The sequence below is a fragment of the Chelonia mydas genome, chromosome 10 (genome assembly GCF_015237465.2).
Source record: "Chelonia mydas isolate rCheMyd1 chromosome 10, rCheMyd1.pri.v2, whole genome shotgun sequence".
Lineage (NCBI taxonomy): Eukaryota > Metazoa > Chordata > Testudines > Cheloniidae > Chelonia > Chelonia mydas.
The window spans coordinates 15259937-15281405 of record NC_051250.2 but is presented as its reverse complement, the minus strand read 5'-3'; the positions used below and the strand labels follow the sequence as shown (position 1 = coordinate 15281405).

Sequence of the window (21469 nt, the reverse complement as noted above, 5' to 3'; positions counted from 1 at the left end):
TTCCATGCGCGGAAGACAAGATCTAGGAAGCCTACAACTCTTCCCCCCCCCCCCCCCCCCGCCACTTGCATTATCTGCTATGGATTGGCAGTTAAAAGATGATACAGTACGATAACAGATCAGTCATGACAAGAGTGTTTTAAGTACAAAATGAAGAGCTTATCCTTACAGAAACAGAGGTCAGCCATGCAATGATGATGAGGTGGGATATCTAACTGGTAGGTGGTGTATGGACACATACTTGTCTGGATGAAGTGTTTTTCTCTCTCTCTCTCTCCCTACACCTGCGCGCGCACACACACACACTATTGTTTGGCCAAAAATCTGACAACATTTGAGCCAAATAACCATAGAGGAATAAAAATCTCTTGAAAACCCAGTAATTCATTCTCCATAATATGCCACTTATATCAACACATTTTTCTTTCTAAAGAAAATAATTATCCATAGCACAGTTTGTTTTTTGAAAAAACAGAGAACCAACACAGTACAAATATTGGGTGACTCATATTAATGAGTCACCAATAGGGAATTAATTGACAATTATTTATCACAATTTAATACAAAATGACACAATTTTTGGACTTTAAGATGAGTGCAAATGTATAAACACAGTTGGTTTAACTTAATAAAAAAACATTTTAGAACTTGCTGTACAACCACTTTGAAACTCCAATTTCAAACACTTTGACAGTAAAGCTTATTCTTTCAGACCCACTTTGTATCTCGTTTTCAAGATAGCTTCCTGTGTACTTAATTTTTTTTTAATTAAGAAAAATGTTAGTGGCTAGTTTAAATTTAACTTGAGTTAGGAGTGTTCCTTAATCTCTGTTTTACTAATCCTTTTTAAAAGAGCTGGTCCTATATAGTAACTCGTGCTACAGCAGCAGGTAGACTTTTTTGATTTTTTTTTTCCAGAAATTTCAATTGACTGAGGTGCCAGAGTGGTTCAGTTTTTGTTGGCATCACTTCATTTGCCTGTCTGTCCACAACTCATTTATTTCAAATAGTAAAATGCTTGTCATTATACAACAGAAGACAGTCCTGTGCTGGCAGGGTGATGAGGCCAGATAACCTATAGGCTTTTCTTTAGAGTCAATGAGCTAATAAAGAAAAGGGCACTCCGTGTTTAGCTTTCTAAGGCAGGTGAAACAGGATTACAGTTCAAAGGGTCTAATTATACCCTGGCTTAATGAGGCACAACTCCAGTAAAATCAATGAAGAAGCACCTACTTAAGCCAGTGCTGAATTTGGCCCAAATTGTGTAAGCAAACTGTTCTTTTTCTGCTTGGCTCTCTCAGTAATGAGTGATACCTAAGCAGTGTATTCTGGTAGGTGTGGAGATAGCTAGCTCTCCAGCTTTTTAGGTTAGTGCTCAAGTAACTGTCTTGCTTATCACTCAGGAAAGGAAAAAAGTAGTCATCTGTATGATGGAAATAATGGCAAGATAACATTTTGGGTAAATGTTTCAAGAAGCTAATGCCCTCCATTAAAGGTGTAAAATGGGAATTTTTCAAAGATAAACTTCATACTTTGTTTTACCTAAGGATACCCCCTTTAGTAAAAAAACAAAACCTGACAACTTATTTTCTAGTTTGTACTATTTCTAAAATTGTTCGATAGGAATTGCTTCTCTACATGCGCAAGATTCCTTGTAAGTAAAGTTCCTGATGGCTACAAGCGATGAGGCAGAACAAAGCCTACATGTCAAATAATTGACATGTATTTGGATTTTCAATAACATTCCTTTCAGTGTATCATTTTCATGTCTGACGTCACAACAGACTATAATAAAAGTTTGAATTTACAATATTAGCAAATACAATCCTATTCTATTTTGAAAGATTAGTGAAACTATCAGAATCACACAAAATCTTCATTCACTAATGATAAACACTTGTAGTGCTGTTTAACATCCCAGATTAGTTAGAGCTGAGAAGAGATTTTTAAAAAAGAAAAGATTGTAATCTGGATTTCACAGAGAAGTATCCAACTCACACTTTTTTTAAACTATCTTACTAAAAATATTATTGCTTCTATTTCAACTGAAAATTATTGCAATAGTTATAATAAGCCAGAGGATCAAATAGTTCTATTTTTTTAAAAAAACTCACTTGAATCAAACTAAGCTTCACTCTAAATATAAAAGCACCATATCTTTTCATCAATTTTTATACAAAACTTTCATTGGCTCAATGTGGGTTCTAGTCATGTAACAATGGAAGGTTATAGCCCATAATGCGAGCAGCCAAACTCTGAGGGAACTACAACTTGGAGATTGTAGAAGGCCAAGGAGTCTGAGGAATGTTCATTTAAATCATAAGTGTAAACAAGTATGTAATTTAATAACAAAGTTCCAGAATCGTTCATTGCTTCTTATAGTACTTTGCACAATTACCCCCAGGAAACAGTTTTAGCACACATAAGATATGCAAAGAGTTTGTTTTTAGTAAAATATTAAATACGTGTCCCTCAGTATATCCACACACTTAACACTAATACAAATTACTATATAAAACTGTCAATTCCAGGCAATATTCTTTATTAACCAGCCCAAATATTTACTATACCAAGCTTGAATACTGAAGTATTTGGTTTTAAAAAACTAAAATGCAGCACAGTTGTGTAAAGGATAATTTCATGGTCTGAACAAGAGACCTGTCAGAGAAACAGCTGTTAAGTTTCAGGAACAGAATGAACGAATGCTGCTTTTTTTTTTTTCTTTTTTTTTAAATACAGGTTTCAATTCTCAAAGCTTTCTCTAAGTACTTGTAAAGTCACAATTTGAAGAGTTCATGTGACTTTTTTGTTTAATTCAATATTGCTTTCAAGAGTTGGTTCCTTTCTTCATCTTACAGTATACCTTGAGGTATACTGGATATAGGTACAAATTCAGGTTAAATTTGCAAAAACTGCAGGATCTGGTCCATACTGATCACCTTTAAGGCCTTGGTAATTAAACTGTAAAGTAAGAAGGCAGTGCATACTATTCTGTTGTTTCACTTCAACTGTTCTGAAGCAAATGAATCTGAGAGCTTCATATTGACTTGAGAAGTGCTAAGATATTCAGTATGAAGCCTCTATACCTTCTGTCCAGCTTTTCCCCAGATTCCGTATCGTTTTGTTCTCTCATCCCAAGAAAACAGCTGTTTTCTACCTCCAAGTTTGATTTCACTTATATTCTGTCTTTTTGTTCTCATTTAGGGGAGGACAATACACACAGAGAAGTTGCTCTTTTCTTCCCTGAATCTTCTGTAGTTTTGGTTATACCCTCAATGTCACTAAATTTCTTTACTGTATACCCTTTACTGTAAGTCCAGTCTTCTGCATCATTCCAGGGAGCCTAACATTTTTCAGCTCAATGTGCAGTAATGGTCAAAAAGGCTAACGGGAACTATTGGAAAAGGGACAGATACTAAGACAGCAAATATCATAATACCATTATGTAAATCCATGGTCCACCCACACCTAAAATAGAGTATCCAGTTCTGGTTGCCCCATATCAAAATGGATATAGCAGAACTACAAAAGCCCATTTTATAACCATTTAGAACATTATCTGAAAGGCTTATCTGCCAGTGCTTGAGTTTAGAATTCTATTTTATTCCTACATCATCTGATGACATTACTATCCCTTTAGGTGCTAGATGATGCCATAACCACAGAAGAAAAGCAAAACCACCTCCTCCCCCTCTGGAAGTAAACTTCCATTTACTAAGACTTGGTAGTAGGACCAGGGCTGTTTCTTTATGACATGGGATCTTAAAAACATCCTTTTACGTTCAAATACAAAATTTCAGTAACTTTGGCCAAGATTTTTAGTAGTGACTAATTTTGAGTGTTTCAATATTTGGGTGCCCTACTGAAGACATTTTTATAAGTTTCTGATATTTTTGTTTAGAAAGCCCTGAGCACCTACCCTCTGAAAATCTGGCCCCTTTAAGGAACCAAGTTGGGCTTCTGTACAGAGGCACCTAAAACCAAAATTTTAGAAGTGACTAAAGTTATTTTTATCCTATCTATTGGTGGTGAATGAGGCATATTTTGATAAATGTTATTTATGTTGAAGACCAGCTCAAACAGAAATAAGTGGGAATTTTGCCATTCTCTAAGTAGACAGAGAAGGCCCTACAGTATTTCCTTTAACACTTGAAAGTAAAATGTGCTGAATACCTCTCAAGCTGACATTTGGATGTAGCCAGCACATGCTGATAAAGTTACTGGAATTTTTTCCTTTACCTTTGCAGGTCACCTTTAGAACAGCTTTATTTGTTTGTTTAATAAACCACGCCAGTTCACCTCTAATCAAGTGAAACAAATTCTGAGAAACCAGTTCACAAACAGACCTGCACGTTACCAAACCACAACACAATTAGTCACAATTGGCTTTCCTTGCCCGTGGAAGAAGACAAAAGTTGTATGGTAGAGGTCCTGCAGGTCAAGAATAGAGTGTATTGGCAAATCTGTGAGGAAGCTCACAAGAGGCCTGGTTCTTCTCTGTATTACATCAGTGTAAGCCCAGAGTAGCTACTAAAATTGTGGAGTTGCACAACTTTTTTTTTTTTTTTTTTTTTTACAAAAGGTAGATTACAGCAGAATTTGAGCTCACTTTTATATATTTGATTCTACTCAGCATTCATGTTCTCATATTTGCAATTATTGAAGAATGTGTCTAAGTTTCTATGAGGCTTTAAGCTAAGATACCACATCACCTGAGACCCGCTTAAAAAAAGTATACTCCTTTGTCTCTGAAAGGGTTGAGTGTTGTTTATAGGGCTTTTTAATAATGTGAGAACTATTTTTTTTCAGACTTCCTAAAAGTATTACAGTACTTCTTCCAATGTTCTGACCTTTTGTATTCTACAACATGTACTTTATCAGACTTGAATTTTTTCCAGTTTGACTTCTATCTTCTCGATGAAAATAAAGATGATGTTGTATACCAACTATAAAGTGTTTGTGTGCAGTGTTCGGGGTTTGAATCTAGTGACAGTCAGAATGAACTTCTTAAACCCTACTTCCAATACACACCTTTCATAATTACTTGGGGGGAACAGGCTATTAGTCCAACGATTAACATAATTTCAGCGTCAATAAGGAGCGCTCCAAACTCAGATCTTTTGTAGACTCTCCTCCACTAAAGAAAGGACTGCGAATAAATTTTGTAGTTAGCCCTAGAATACCTAGCAATGATATTTTTAAAAGGAGGAAAAGCCATTTGAAGTTCTGTAAAGAGGCACACTTTCTGTGCCTTCTAATCAGTTCTTTAAAAGGAATAAAGTTAGCAAAGGCATAACTAAGATTTTTTTATTAGCTACTGTCTTTTATATGCCTTTTTTACACAATTAATAGCATTTTAAAATTCTTGTGGTTTTGTACTATAGCACAGAAACTACAACAACTAGACTTACTTACAAAGCAAATAAAGAAAATGACTATATCAGGAACTGTTTGCTTTTTACTGTTTGCTGTTCTGCCACTCCCTCAGTTTGAACATACAATGTGAAGAGTCACACAATGGTGGCTTCAGAACAAGTCAAGAAAATATGAGTGAGCAAACAAAGAAACCAACATTCACTTCTCAAGAACAGCTTAACTCTTACCATCTTAGACCATAGAAATATTACAAAAAAAAATTCAGTTCCTCTCACCAGTTGGATCCTTGTACTAACAAGTAAAATCACAGGAGAAAGAGCTATGAGTTCCCTGTTTGTCTTCTATATATAGAACTTTAGAGAAGGAGACTCTTATTACAGCATAGTTTAAAAAAACAGACCATCAATTCTGTCACTAGTTTTCTGTATTTCTTAAAGGATATTGAGGTATCATAGTGCTTCTCTCTTACCACACACCTTCTCTGGCTTGATTCTGCAATGAAGTCATAATCCTTTGTTGAAAACAAACAGTTGTCATAGAAATATTTGTGGTGATGTATTTGTAGAATTAGTATTATGACTTCACTGCTAGCAGAACAAGGAGAACACTGATAGGGTGTTTGGAATTTTAGCTCAAATGGCAGGAATCTTATGAAACGTATAATAATGTAAAAGTAATTATACTACCACAGATTTTAATATTTCCTGGAGTTTTAGGTCTCTTTCAAAGGCTGAACTTCAAAAAGAATATTGTTAATATCTGTATAAGATTATGGAAGAAAGCTTAAAGTAGGGTTTAGATTTTCAAATATATGTGCTCAGATGACTATCAAATCTTGTTCTTAACGTATCATGTGCTAACACACCCCCAATTTTCTGTTATACAAAATCCAACATACATATCTAATATGAAATTAATTTTTTTTCCCGTTGCTATGTAACAGAGTACTACAAACTTTGAAAAATACATTTATGCACAACTATAGGTACACAAGACCATGAACTATGTGACATTTATAAAAACATATCTTTGGAGTTTAAAATTTAACACCTCTTTAAACAAATATCATTTGCTAAGGTACTAAGTAAAAAAATAGTATATCTAAAATTTAAATACAATTCTCAAGTCTATGTAGACCCTTCCTTCTACCCATCATATGCAATAAGATTAATGTATTGTGGCTTCAACCCTTTAGTTAATCTTGATTTCCCTTATAAAATAAGTGAATACTCTTGGGGATTTCCTCCACTTTTTTTAAATTTAATTTTTCCTTACTGGCAATCTTTGTCCGTCATCCCTAATTCATTTCCTCCTGCTTCTGAACATTTTTTTTTTTTAAGTTGCTCCTGTATAAGATATAGAGTCAGATAACAGCATGACCTAACCTAGAAACAGACTTGGGAGGAACACTGAAATCTTCAACAATTTTTGGGTGACTAATCAAGTGACTCATAGGGAATTCATGTATCACAATACAGTAAAATTCTGGGATTTGTTCAGTCCTCTGATGTAATAAAAATCAGAGGGTCCTACAAAAGTCTTCCTGGTTAGCCTGATGTCAACTCTTTCAGGGGTGTATGTGCCTGCAAAAAGCAAGAGTGAAGAACTAGAGAAGGTAGTTTTTGTTTTCCCAGTTAAACTCATCATAACCAAGGAGGGAGGCAACGTGAGTTGGCAAAAAAATTTAAGTGCACTTCCTTCAAAGAGTTATACTGAATTTAGCAACACAGAAAAGTGTTCAGCTTATGAAATTTGAAATGGGACTGTGTGAAGACATTGAGGTGGATGGGCATTTTTCCTAGGACTGAAACTACCTGACACTGGTACAATCTAGTGCAGCAGTTTTCAAACTGTGGGTCGTGACCCCCTCTTAATGGGGTCACCAAGGCTGGCTTAGACTTGCTGGGGTCCAGGGCCAAGGGATAAAGCTCATGTTACAGGCCCCCCTGCCTGGGGCTGAAGCCCTTTGGCTTCAGCTTTGACTCCACCTGGAGCAGTGGGGCTCAGGCTTTGGCACCCCAACCCCAAGCAATGGGGCTTGGGACAGCTCAGGCTTTGGTCCCCCCTCTCATGGGGTTGTGTAGTAATTTTTGTTGTCGGAAGGGGGTTGCAGTGCAATGAAGTTTGAGAACCCCTGATCTAGTGCATTCCAGAGATACGTTTTGCTCTTCAGAAGTATTTTTGTGAGCCCATCTGATAAGTCTCTGAGAGGGGTAATTTAGCAGTATCAAGGTGAAGGATCCTAGGCAGAGCAGTCACCCCAACTCTCCCTTCAGTAAGAGGCTTCCACAAGCTCCCTCATCCCAGCAGCTCCTTCCAGTGCCTAACTGTTAAAATCTAATTAATTCGGTGAGCCCCCCAGCTGGGAAGGAAAAGTATCCTAAGCTGTAATTTAATGAAATGTGATATACAGTTTTACTTACCCAATTCTTTAGAAACTGGAGATGCAGTTGCTATTTCTCCAATCTTTGCAACACCATCATAATATGCTCTTCCAGCCAGTATCATAGCTATAGGGAAAACAACAAGAGTACTCAGCTTGTGTGGCATTTAAAAAATTGAGTAAATTATGAATTACCATCCACCAGGAAAGGGTGGATATTTTCACAGTGCCTGCCTGGGGTTCAAACGGGGTGCACAAACTTGGCTTTCTAACTTTTGGGAATTATTCTAGGGTATTCTCCGAGTCCAGTCCAACGCCTGTTGACGTCAATGGAAAAATTCTGACTTCAACAGAGGCGGGATCAGCCCCCAGTAACAGTAAATGACTCACATCTATTAATAGGATATAGAATTCCCAAAAAGCATATTATGTGTTTTTAAATGACATAACATACCTGTACAACCAAAAAACACATGCCCTTTCTGTCTTTCTTTAGATTCATATGCCCTCTTAGTTCTTATTAATATTAATGGACACATGGAAAAATTATAGTCCATTGATTGGATTATTCAACTTGAAGTGAAATGGATTTTAAAGTCTTATGAGTATGGAGCATTACAGCTGACTGGCCTCATCACTCAGTAAATAGCAAAGCATGTTACTACACAGAAAACCTGCATTTAAAAGCAGTTATGCGGCTCTTGAACTTCAGGCTAGGAAAGAATTATAAAGTTTGAAAATATGACATACCAAGAGAGCGAAGATAATTTTTAACTGCTCCCTTGCAACTCCTAATGAGGAGGTAGTTTTAGAGGTCAAAAGCTATAACAAAATACTTGAAACTACATGGGAGAAGGCCTGTGATATTCCAGGTAAAGTACTTTTAAAGAAGTACAAAATGAAATTGAGTGGGGTGAAAGATCCTATAGAAGCCAACTCCAGTCCACAGACAGTACTTTCAGATGTTGTTGTTTAATATGATTTTTAACAGCTAGAAATAAGAACCACCAGCAACTCATGATCAGCAAGTTCTCTGAGGACCACAATTTGAAATACTCTTGTGGATGTGAGTTTAGTACAGGGTAAATCTTCCCCCCCCCCCCCATTTCTGTATTAAACTCTTGCATATTAAGATCATGATAAACCCCTCTCAAGTCTTTGATTCTGGCATACTGGCCACAAAGTAGATTTTAAAAGGATAGAAGTTCAAGAATGAAAATCTCTATGAATCAAGCAGGAAAAGAGTCTATATCCACACTTTATACTAGATTGCCATAGACTGTACTTGTTGTGCCATTATTCTACTTTAATGGGATATGTTTTGGCTAAAAGGTGAGTGAGTGTGGCAAATTCCCAGTACATAACTATATTTGGCCTTTCCAGTTCTGTGTAAAATCTTAAAAAAAAAAAAAAAAAAAAAAAAAAAAAAAGCTTCACTAGATAACCATCTCAAGTGAGAGAATGGAATGAGCTAATTTGAAAACATCTTTCTGTAACTTCTCAATGTTTTAGAAAGACTTCCAAAAATTGTATCAAAAGGGAGAAAAAGGCCTTCTCTTCATTTCTTAAGTGAAGAGCAGCTACGTAGATTCAGATATACCTGTCCCTTCTAAGATTCGACAGAAAAGCTTAACCATCACCTATCAAAAAATCAAACACTGTATCAGCTGGAAATACATAAAATTCATAGGGAAACAAAAGATCAGCATGAATTAAATCAGTAAACAAGGTGACCAATAATAGCTTTTCTTACTGACAACTCACAATGTGGTGCAATACTTTGAAGATGACACAACTGGTCTTCTAGGAACAAATTATGCCCCGCCCCCCAATCTCCTTCTCCATGGCTGCAGAAGTTTCCAGATGTAGTGAAGATCTGCTGTGAAAGCTTTAGGGAAATCTACAAGAAAGCTATAATCCTGGAGTGCCAGAGTGTTGGGGAAAAGCTGATAGATCTGCTGCTGTGTGTTTTCAACAGCCAGTGATGCCCTGTGAAGTGGCATCACAAGCGTGACCAGGCACATGGAAGGATTACTTCTCCTCTTACCCTCACAGAACCTCCCTATAACTAAACCTGGCTACCCAGAGTTGCTATTTAGGAATGGAGAATAAAATGCAGTTACCTTAAACAGAAAGTTATTATGTGAATTATTCCAGACACCTAAATCGCTGTCACAGAATAGCAAAATCAATACTGGTGATTCCCAAAAAACAGATCACAGTAAAAGCAAGGCACTCTTCTTAAAAGAACTAATCCCATATAATTTAAATCAGTGCCAAGAGAGGTCTGTAATTGCCCTATGATAAGTGAGCATGAATTACAAACTACCAGTGGAAAACGTTTACCATTTCACTGCTAGTCAGTACGTCTGAAGCATCCAACTAACGTGTTTATCAAGAGTAGCTGAATGAACCAAACCATCCATCCTAAACATTTTACTCATTTGAAGGGAGGTTCCATAGATACAATTCTGCACATTTTTAATACACAAATAATGAAACACCATCAGATAATCTCTTGTAATTTGTGCTCAGAGGACTTTCTTCAACCAGTTCTCTAAGTAGGATTTTCACGGAAAACCATTGTTTTACATATGGACTATTATGAAATCACATCAAGGTTATTGTTCTATTAACAGGCAATACAATGGCACCCTTAACTTCCAACAGTACTGACTACCAATATTAATGACAAGTGTAGTTGTGCCATTCCCCAGGATACAATCTGGAATGTTGGACAGCTGTGTCCCCTCAGTTCTCCAACCTGGGGTGCCTTTTACACTGTTTCGCTGTGAGAGCAACCACTCCTAGCCTGCTCACACAGCCTCCAACATGTGAACTACCCCCAGGTATGCTGCAAGAGTGCTTCAGCCAGCCACCCTTGAATTATACTGCAGAGTGACACCAGCAAATTCCCAATCCCAGACTTCCCCCAGAAATGTGTATCTTGTACTGTCCAGCTCTTTCCTTCTGAACAATACAAGCTCATATAAAGTCCGTCATTTCGTTAACAGAAAATGTTATCCATAAATCTTATCTCAAATAAAGTTTCCCAAACACTTCAATGCAAACACACACTAGTTTAAATAAAAAGTTTAACTATAGAAAGATTTTAAGTGATTACAAGTAATGAAACATAAAAGTCCAAATTGGTTACAAAGAAATAAAGGTAAAACACCAACTAATACTTGACAAGTTAAATGAATTCAAAGCAAAAGTCTCTCTCAACCCATGTTCATTTGCAGACTTCCTGGTGGGATGCTTTCCAGCCAGGACCCATCCCCCAGTCCAGTGCTCCTTTCCTTGTCCTTCAGGCATTGTGGATGTCGTGGGCAGAGAGAAAGGAAGGTGAGAGGTGATTTGGGGCCCCTGTTCCTCATTTTTTATATCTTTTTCTCCTCTTTGATAATCGTCTCCAGCTGGGGTTCAGCAGATCTGGGGAGATGGGAACTTCCAGCTGTTCCATTGCCAAGCTGTAAATTTCTTGCTCACATCCTTCTTCCTGCCAGTGTGTCCACTTAACCAGGTGCCAGTCCATTTGATTATGTTGACATTCCATTTGGTTATGCTGATTATGCCAAGGCATCAGTTTGCCTATTGTCTCTAAGGAACTGGTTTGTGCCTGCTTTTCTAGACATGGAACATATCTCAGAAATATCATACATAGAATCTTATAACTTTATGTACAATGTTGTCACATTTTTCCAGGACAATGGTGTTGAGCAGTCTGAGTTTTCAAATGATACCCCACAGGCATACTTTGTACAAAATTTATCATCCTCTTGTAAAAAGGATGAACATAAGGGTGCAGACTGTCACAACAATCGGCTATACCTTTATATCTTACTCTTAATTTTTCTGTAGCACATGGACTGGTACTCATAGAGATTAATATATTACAAATATTAACCTGCAATCATCACATACTTCCAGCTCATATAATGTCACTAAGCATTTAGAAAACGTCTGAAGGATTCTCTAGGGCCAGAATAATAATTAGGTTACCAAATATAGTTCCAGAACTATAATGCCACTGATGTTTTTCATTTTAACTGGTAAGGCATTCTGGAGTCTTTAAATTATATGACTTGAAAAATCTTTCAAGAACTTAATCTTTCAGGTTAAGGAGATTTATGCTACTTAGAGTTGGAATGCTAGATCATCTTTATTTTCAACTAGTGACACTAACACTTCTGAGACAATAAGTAAGATGCCTGAATTAGCCATACAGCATAATATCTACCAACATTTCAAGTTAATATTTCCACTTCCTTGGACAGATCTGAGGAAGATTTGTATGAAGTATTGTCTGCGTACAATTTGTCAATCAAGGATTTTGTCATTTAGAGAATTAGTTTGTCTCCAAAAAAATACCTATATCTATATGTGTTTAGATCTTATTTTACTCATGAACACACAAAAACTAGATGGAACTAAGGTTCACTTGAAACTAGACTGAGAATATCAACTCATATCATACAGGTTACCCAACAGCTATTGGCTGCTAATTAGGTCCTTTTTAAAAACAGGAAACTCTACAAATCTACAGTATCCTATGGAAGAATGTGTCAAGTGATGGCCTGTTTGAACATCTATGTGATTACAACACTGTCTCATTATTGACTCTAGATGCCACAATGACTCTTTCTTTCTTCATATGTAAATTCTCCTACACAGGAGTATGATGAGCCAGGAGGTCCCTACCAGTCCCAAGTCCGGTCCCCTACTATTGCAGGCAACTCCATCACATAATCCTGTTCACAAACTTATCATGCTTCATTTTAAAACTAATCAGTTTGTTTGCCAAACCAGTCCTATTAGAAGCCTGTTCAAGAACCTCACTTCTCTGATAGTTAAAATCTTTCTTCCAATTTCTGGTCTAAATTTTATTCATGGCTGGTTTTTACATGTGTTCTTGTGCTGTCATTGTCCTTTAGCTTAATTAGGTCTTCTCCTATCTTGATTTTTACCCCCATTACGTATTTATAAAGAGCAATCATATCCCCTCTGACCCTTCGTTTGCTAGTCTAAACAAGGCAAGCTCCTTGAAAACTCCTCTCCTTTGCAACTTGCTATGGAAAATGTAGATTCCCAGGACAAAGCATATCAGGATGCAACAGCACCCTGAAAGTGAGCATATGCTATAAATTCTTCCAGGTTTGCAGTACTTACGGTGCACTAAAGCTGGACTCAAACCATTTCAATTCAGCTAGAGGGCTGTTATTGATATTTAGTAAGTTCTGTCAATTAACATTTCTCACCTTTTCTTGGTCAGTGAATTCACAACTCCAAAACAAACTGCATCCTGCATGTTTGACATGATCACACTTGTTAGGCAACAGGCATTATAGAAATTTAAAAGGCAAAGCTGGAAAACTTTCATTGCTGTAAGACACAAGGACTGACCTAATGTACAAGAAAGAACTCCTGTTCTCTGAGAAGATGTGACAAAGTTTTAACTGTCTTGATTTTAAGACAATGTTTTGACTACTTTTATTGCATATTGGCTGGAAACAACATAACTGAGTTCAGGTTTTTCAGGAAACATTAAGCATAATAATAAAGTCACAGTGGTTTCAATTATTTCCTGTTAATGATTTCCATGTTAATATGTGCATTTGATTTAAATGGTAGGGCCAGTTTTGCCAGATTGAACACTGAAGCAGCAAGATTCAGACTGGAGAAGGGCTAGCAGTGAACAACTGCTTACACATGTAGAAGTAGTTTATAACATACAAATCTGATTTCCCTGCACCTACAGGGCTTCTGGATCAGACTTTTATGTCATGAGGTTAAGAAATAATGGCAAGAATTGGTCAGATATTCTTACAAGTGGAAATGATGCATATGCTTTGAGGAGTAGTTTGTTTCTGAAGGAGACAGAAAGTCGTCTTCCTTTTATCTTTTTGTTGTAGTAAGCTTTTCATCCCCCAAGTACGATCCAAGCAGGCCATCTCCTTTGACCTCAGAATACTCTTGTTGGGGACACCAGGGAGAAGACACAGAGCAGTGAACCAGCCAGCCAATTATAATTTTACTGCCAAAGGTACGGTTGCCAATTTTGGTTGGACGTATTCCTGGAAGTTTCATCACCTCACATTTAATTAATCTTTAATTCCTGGATACTCCAGGACAATTCTGGAGGGATGGCAACCCTAGCTAAAAGTGAGGTCATTGCCTATCCCATAGTACATCAAGTTGTACTTACATTGGCTAGTTGTCCTTGAGCCAAGCCCTGAAGGGGTTACAGGATCCCCTTCAGTTCCTGGTCTCACTCCCCTACACTACAACTTAATTTTTGATAGGTAATGCCCATTACTTTCCAACTCTTGATGGAGTTGATCAGTATTTTTCACAGTCTGGGTCTGAGCCAATTTTCTTGCCCCACTACCAATCTCTTTATTTATGGCTTTCCATGTAAGCAAAACTATCCTGAGGGCTAGATTTGAGTCAACTGGACATATTGCAAGCTGTGCTAAGCTCTGACCAGCTATAGATTCAACTTCTTTTCACCACATGGACTAGTCAGGCACTGGATCATCAAGCATCCTGAGGGCATGGGCTACAGAAGTAGCCCTGAGGCAAAAGTTTCCCGCTTCTTGCATGAAAATGAGAAACTTCTCACTGTGGTCCAGGTCCCTGCAGTCTCTTACTCCTTTCTAGGCCATCTTTCACAGCGGTTTAGTATTCAAACTTTCTGACTAGATGCTGCCAAATTAGCCTCACTGACTGGATTACAGGATACAGAAGTCCAAGAGATCAGTATGGTGCTCGATCTAAATCCAATATTCTCAGGCTGGAAGCCACAATTCTGTTTTCGAGCAATAACTTAAAATTTCTCCACCACTTTCTCCAGATATGATTGAATGATTTGGAGCAGACTGAGCATGTGAACAGGAGTTTGCCTTTTGTTAAATTATATCCCAATACAGGCAATCTAAATTATTTAATGTTCCTTTTTAAAAGTAAGGTTTTTCTGTGCTTGTTACAGCTGGGTTGTTTTTAATGAGAAAACATACTATATAATCTCTTCACCTGTTTAATGACTGGTAACTTGTAATTCAGAAAAGGGAGACTTATGTAACCCCACAGTATCCACAAAAACGGTAATGAAACATTCTGTGTGTCGATTTAAAGTTTTACTCTTTGTCCGTTTAATTCTGATTTATGTGAGAAGTCATGATACATTTTACTGCGTAGGAACAGAATATTTACTCCTTGTTACAGCTCCATTTAAACCATTTACGGCTTACATAAAACAACAATTATCAGATCTCTATTGTTGGCTCCCATAATGTGCTGGTTGCTCATCAGTTGTTGTGATTAAACATTAATTCAAATTAAATTGAGGATACATACAAGACCTGGTACATCAATCTGCTCTTAAGAACACATTTCCTGGTACACAGTACATAACAGCATTGTACTTCTCCAGTTCTGCTGTACAAACCAGGTACATTTTATACCACTGTTACAAACAGATATTTTGTTAAAATGGACACTGGTAGAATTTGGCAGCAGTAAGAGTTTGAGCTGCATTTTCAAAGTGTTAGTGAGCAGTACACAATGAATCAAAATAGCAAGTACGAAAACCTTTTCAAAATGTTTAAATATTGTTGTCATATATGGTACTGCCTTCATTCAAGAAACTGCATAACCGACATAAAGCATTAGTTGACATGTTCATGAAGTCTAGCACTGTGACAAATGAAAAGGACAAGCAATAGACACCTTCAGCCTCTTGAATCAGGTCATATTATATAGGGGGTCCCCAGCTCTCTAATATGGTATCAAATTGTTCCATAGGTCCACGTAAAAGAAGTGGAGCAAACCACAAAGGGTCCCTCTAAGCAAACTCGCAGGGTCAAGAGAACACTCTTGTAAACCAATTCTTTTACACATAGTTCCACTAAAGTCAGTGGATATATGTCACTTGAGAAAAAGTTTGAGATAGGGTCCAAGGACACTAATTCACTTATTTCAATTTTAACTAGATTTTAAAAGTGACACTGTCTAATTTTTTAAAATCTAGTCCAATCCTGCAAACCTTACTCATGCAAGTAGTTCCACTGAACTCATGGGGCTATTTGCATGGGTAATGAATACTTATGTTATGAATAAGAGTTGGCAGGAATAGGTCGTTTTTCCATGTATTTCTAAAGACACTTAAAATATCAAAAAAATCTAATTTTTTTAATCTTGATATTATTTTTACATTTCCACTAAGCCTGGATAATGAAAATTGATTAGTCTGTTTCACTTTATTTTTCATGCAGTAGTACTCTGGTAAAATGTTTGGGATGCAAACACTGCAGCCAAAATCTTATTTTCACTGATTTAAAGAAAAATACAAAATCTAAAATTAATAGAAATTATGATTTAAACATGCAAAATTGAATTTAGGCTTATATATAGTTTCTAATATCTTAAAATAGCATATAAATTTAAATAAAAAGTTATTAAAGTTATAATTGAATTTAAAAATGAGCAAGACTTACCATTAACAGCTTTTTCATAATTTTTCCCCAGGTTTATTACATTCCGTAGCCCAGGATTGAACTGTTCCATAACATTCTGATGATCAGAAAAAAAGCCATATTATAACAAAGAAAACTCAGTGCTGGCAATAAGTACACAGAAAAGCTGATTTGAATCACCACAGCATAAGCCAGCACTTGTCTACATTGCAAATAAAAACCTGTGGCTGGCCCGTGTCAGCTGAATTGAGCTTGTGGGACTTGGGCTAGGGGGCTATTCAACTGCAATGTAGACATTCAGGCTTGGGCTGGAGTCCGAACTCTGGGACCCTGAGAGAGAAGAGCGTCACAGAGTTTGGGCGCTAGCCAGAGCCTGAACAGCTATACTGCAATTAAACAACCTCCCTGGCCCTGGCCCTGGCCCTGTGAGCCCAAGACAGCTGATGCAGGCCAGTTGTGGGTTTTTAATTGCAGTGTAGACATACAGGTCCAGATTTTAATCTCAGATGCAAGGCAGATATTGAAAATCTGCTATTGTGGATGTTAGATTAGGATATCGGTGCAAAATTACCTCTGGACTAAGCAGTGTAACACTTCCAATTTCAATGTATTTGTGCTCACTTAAAACAGAGATGAATCTGACCTTTTCTCTAACCTTGGTAAGAGTGCTCATATATTCAAGACTAAAGTTTACACAGATCCTTCTTTAATGAGAGAGAGGGAGAAATAGGAGAGAAGGGAAATCCCTTTTCTCCACTACTACCTAAATATTTTAAGACAAGGAAAAAATACTGGCTACTATTCAGAATTTGGATATTCCTTCAAAAAGAAAAAATACTTTTGAGTTTTCTGACTAGACAAGTGACTTGGATGACTTAACACCTTCCAATCAATAACAATATAGTGATGGGCCTGCTGAAAGGTTGTTCTTTGTGCGTGCGTGTGTTGCAGCATGGTATTTTGAAAGACCAGCTGACACATTCAATTTGAAAACTCAATATATTGTATGGTGTCAGCCCAATTGGAGCATTAGTACTTCCACCGAAAAGTAAAATGAGAATTACTGGCTTCCTTCATGAGCGTTAGTACTTCCACCGAAAAGTAAAATGAGAATTACTGGCTTCCTTCAAGGCAAAATGAAACAAAAAAACTCCCACTACAGCTGCTTTTGAATATTGTTACAATTATCTTGGCTGGAGCAACTAAGACTAGAAATCCAAAAATCACATAACATGTCTGCCTTCATAACCACCAAATTCTATAACAGGTGAAGTGGCAGAGATTGTGAAACTGTCATTCACAATTCAGGAAAATAGCTGCATTGGTCCAATTTAGAAAAAGTAACCATCCATTGAGATCCAGTTTTAAACACTCCAAATTTTAGAAATACCTCCCCTCTGTCGAAAAGTGGAAGGAGACAGCAGCATTTTCCTTCAGACCAAGATATTCAAAAGTGGCCACTGATTTTTCAGTTTCAAAAGCTGAGACACCTTGAAGAGGCCTGATTTTCAGAACATCCATCCTTGGAAAATCTGGCCCTTTTAAAAGTGTCTCAAATTGGGTAATAAAATGCATGCAATATTACTAATTACTTTTGAAAAAGTTGGCTACGGTGTTTAGCTACTTGGTAGGTTGCTTGAACGGTAGCCCTATGGATTTATGTGGTTGTGGTTTAGCTGTAATTCAGATAATTACCCCATTTATGTTTAAAAAGAAAAGGTAAAGAAGCAAAAAGAGGAGTGGGTTGATCTTGCATTCCTTACTCTTGCTAAACTTCCACTGATGTAAACAGGACTATGCCTGAGCAAACAACACAGGACTGGCTACATTTATCATATTACTGGTCATTTTAAGCTAAGTAGCTTCAATATTATGACTGTTTTCCCCTTGTATGTTAAATACAATTCCCCTTTTAAAGGATTTTTCTCTTGATATCCACAAATACTGAGCAATTAATCTTCACAATATATACTTTTATTTGGAAAATATATAAGTATAAATATATATATAATGCTAAATTATTTTGTGAATCACTGAGATTTTGCAATGTTTATAATTTCAAATTACCTCAAGCACTCTACAAGCACTTATTATGCCAAAGCAATGCTAGAATTCAAGTATCAAAGGTGAAGGAAAATGAAATGGAGAGAAATATAAAATTATATTGTATTCTGCACTATCAAATTTAAATTGAACAGTTTTTTAAAATGTAAGCAGTTTCAATGTAAAATCTCCCATCTTTTTCAGATTTTTTTGTTCTGTGATGGCTTGTACAGGAAACCCAGAAGCTGGAAGCAGGGGCCGGGGGTGGGTGGGTGGGTGGGAAATGTTATACTGGCAACAAATTCTATTAATTGTGTTTTAACTTCAATTTATATATATGTTACTGAAATCTGTTCTGCAAGTCCATTCTTTTCTGTATATAATCAACCTTTCCATTTTCTGACATATTTCCGTATATGGTACATTAAATACAAAAATAATAGAGGCTTTTACAAAAATAAGTATTACGGGTTCTGAGAGAACCTAGAAAAAAAGACCTTCTAATAAACTCTGAAATCTGCAAAGTAAATCTACAAATCCCACAGTGCTACATTACAAACCACCAGACACAAACAAGGATCATTACATATCTGAGAACTTGCATAGTAATTGAATAAAGGAGTTTGACCTGAAGCACTGGCATCTTTTTAGATGTTATTCAAATAGATTTACTTTGAAAATCAAGGTGTTCAAAATAAACACCTTCTGTTTAACAAAGACCAGATGGCAATGAAAAAGTCTTAATCTTTTGTGTGCTGTACTGGTAATATACTGGCAAACGTATGTCTATTTAGTATATGCATGGACCAAGAGAATGTGATAAGAACATTTTAAAATGTAAAAAATGTGGGAAGAAAAAAACCCAAATTGTCATCTTAAGGCTATTCAGACAACATAAAGAAAAAAAAGAAGCCTTTTTTACAAAGCATCAATCAACAATGAAACCTAGTCAATTTATGAAGTGAAGAATGAGTTAAAATTGGTTTCAAGTACAACCATCACTTCTGTTTTCCTTTTTCTAAAAGTGGAAGGAGAACAGCAGCATTTTCCTTCAGACCAAGATATTCTGTGCCACTGTAGTGCTTTAGTGAAGACACTACTATGCTGACGGGAGCGCTTCTCCTGTTACTACAGTTAAGCAACCTCTGTGAGAGGCAGTAGCTATGTCGACGGGAGAAGCTCTCCTGTTGACACAGTGCTGTCTAGACCAGGATTTAGGTCAGTATAACTACATCGCTCGGGGTGTGGATTTTTCACACCCCTGAGCAACATAGTTATATCAATATGTTTGAAGTGTAGATGTGGCCTTAGTTGGCACCAGCGGGAGTGTAAATTCTAATGTGCACCAGCGCATCACACACTAAATGGCTTATGTGGACCCTCTGGCATGCACTAAAAATCCTCCAATGAAATGGGACTGCATTTAACATGCAAACAGTACTACCTTAATGTGCACTATAGATCTTTTAGTGATTGGTCCATGGGCCAGTTAGCGTGCAACATGCACAAAGGATGGGAAAGGAAACAAATGAAGTGAAAAAACCCATGTAGGCCACGTCTACACTACCTGCTGGATCGACGGGTAGTGCTCAATCTATTGGGGATCGATTTATCTCATCTAGCGTAGATGCAATAAATCGATCCCCGATCGCTCTGCCGTCGACTCCGGAAGTCCACCACTACAAGAGGCGGAAGCGGAGTCGACGGGGGAGCCGTGGCCGTCAATCCCGCGCCACGAGGACGCAAAGTAAATGATTCTAAGTCTATCTAAGATACGTCGACTTCAGCTATGCTATTCTCATAGCTGAAGTTGCGTATCTTAGATCGATCCCCACCCCCAGTGTAGACCAGGCCCTAGTCTCCTACGTGCTAGTCTAGTGCCCTATGCTCTGGTACCACAATGCCTCTTATCTATTCATAAAAATACTTAACTAGAAGAGAACAACAGGCATATAATCATCTCATACAGCTCTCTGATCTTTACGATGAATGGAAATTAAGAGGAAACACCTATTCAAAACAGCCATCAGGAAACATCTTTTTATGCAAAGTACAGCAAAAAGGTAAAATGACCTGCCATGAAAGAGTTTGAGAGAAATATATTGTGGTCATTCATGAAACAATTATATGGAGTTGTAATAGAGTCCACTGCTGGGCGCCTTCAACTCCTATTGAAGTTAATGGGAGCTGAATGTGCTTAGGACACTCCAGAATTAAAAAGGAACGAACCTTGCATTTCCACATGTGCGCTCTCTCTCTCTCTCTCTCTCTCTCTCTCTCTGTAATATAAAACACTCACTCACTCCTCAATTCCTGCTACTATTATAAACAGTTTTAACCTTCAAAACAAATGAGACCCATTGTGGGAGTTCTTTCCTGTAAATGCTCAGCTTTGCTTTTTATTTTGAGATGCACCTATTCAAAACAATAGCTCAGCAGGTATGAACACAGCTAAACAATACCCAGAGTCCCTGTAGCTTCAGGTTTACATCCTGCTGACACTTTAACCAACAAAAAAATCAATAGATTATACACAAACACACATGCTGTATATTTAGTAAACCTTACTATTCATATTATTACAGTGTTAGATATTCAGTCATAGCAAGACTGAGCCATACCTTAGTAGTTATTAAACATTTATATTGGGCTGATTACATGTGCTATTTCATATTTAAAATAACTGCAAATTACATTTAGAAGAATCCTTTAATATAACAATTTTGTTTGGAAATCCCCTTGAGATTTCTTTAATTGACTCAAATAGGAGTCATATATAAACATACATAAAACAAATCATAGTGTACTGGGCTCAAAACATTTTTTTTTTTTTTTGCATGATCATACTATATCTCTAAAACAAATAAAGTTAGGCCTCTTCTCATCTTCATTAAGAGTCTCAACCTGTTCCATTGAAGGCAATGGGAGCTTTACCACTGATGTCAATGGGTGCAGAATCGAGTCCTAAACCCATTTTATACTGGTGTAATTCCACTCTAATTAACAGAATTGCAGTGGTGTAAAACAAAATTAACAAAGTGAAAAAATTAAGATCCAAGTGTTTATTCAAACCAGGTGAGATCTTATGATTATCAGTCAGTTTGCCAAACATTTACCATTTAAAGGAGAAACACATTAAAGCGTCGTCCATCAGTATGTTTCAAATATAAATTATTTTTCAGGAGGTTAT

At 37.0% G+C, this 21469-nt stretch overlaps 1 protein-coding gene across 1 annotated transcript in view; it reads right to left on the bottom strand.

Annotated features, from left to right (window-relative positions):
- The window catches only part of BAIAP2L1 (BAR/IMD domain containing adaptor protein 2 like 1), a 59820-nt gene that overhangs the window by 33525 nt on the left and 4826 nt on the right, over positions 1-21469 (bottom strand). Inside the window, exons 2-3 of the mRNA XM_007065372.4 lie at positions 16258-16333; positions 7800-7886 (exon numbers count right to left, since the gene is read on the bottom strand). Coding sequence (XP_007065434.1) covers positions 7800-7886; positions 16258-16333 — 163 coding nt within the window. The remainder of the gene's footprint in view (positions 1-7799; positions 7887-16257; positions 16334-21469) is intronic.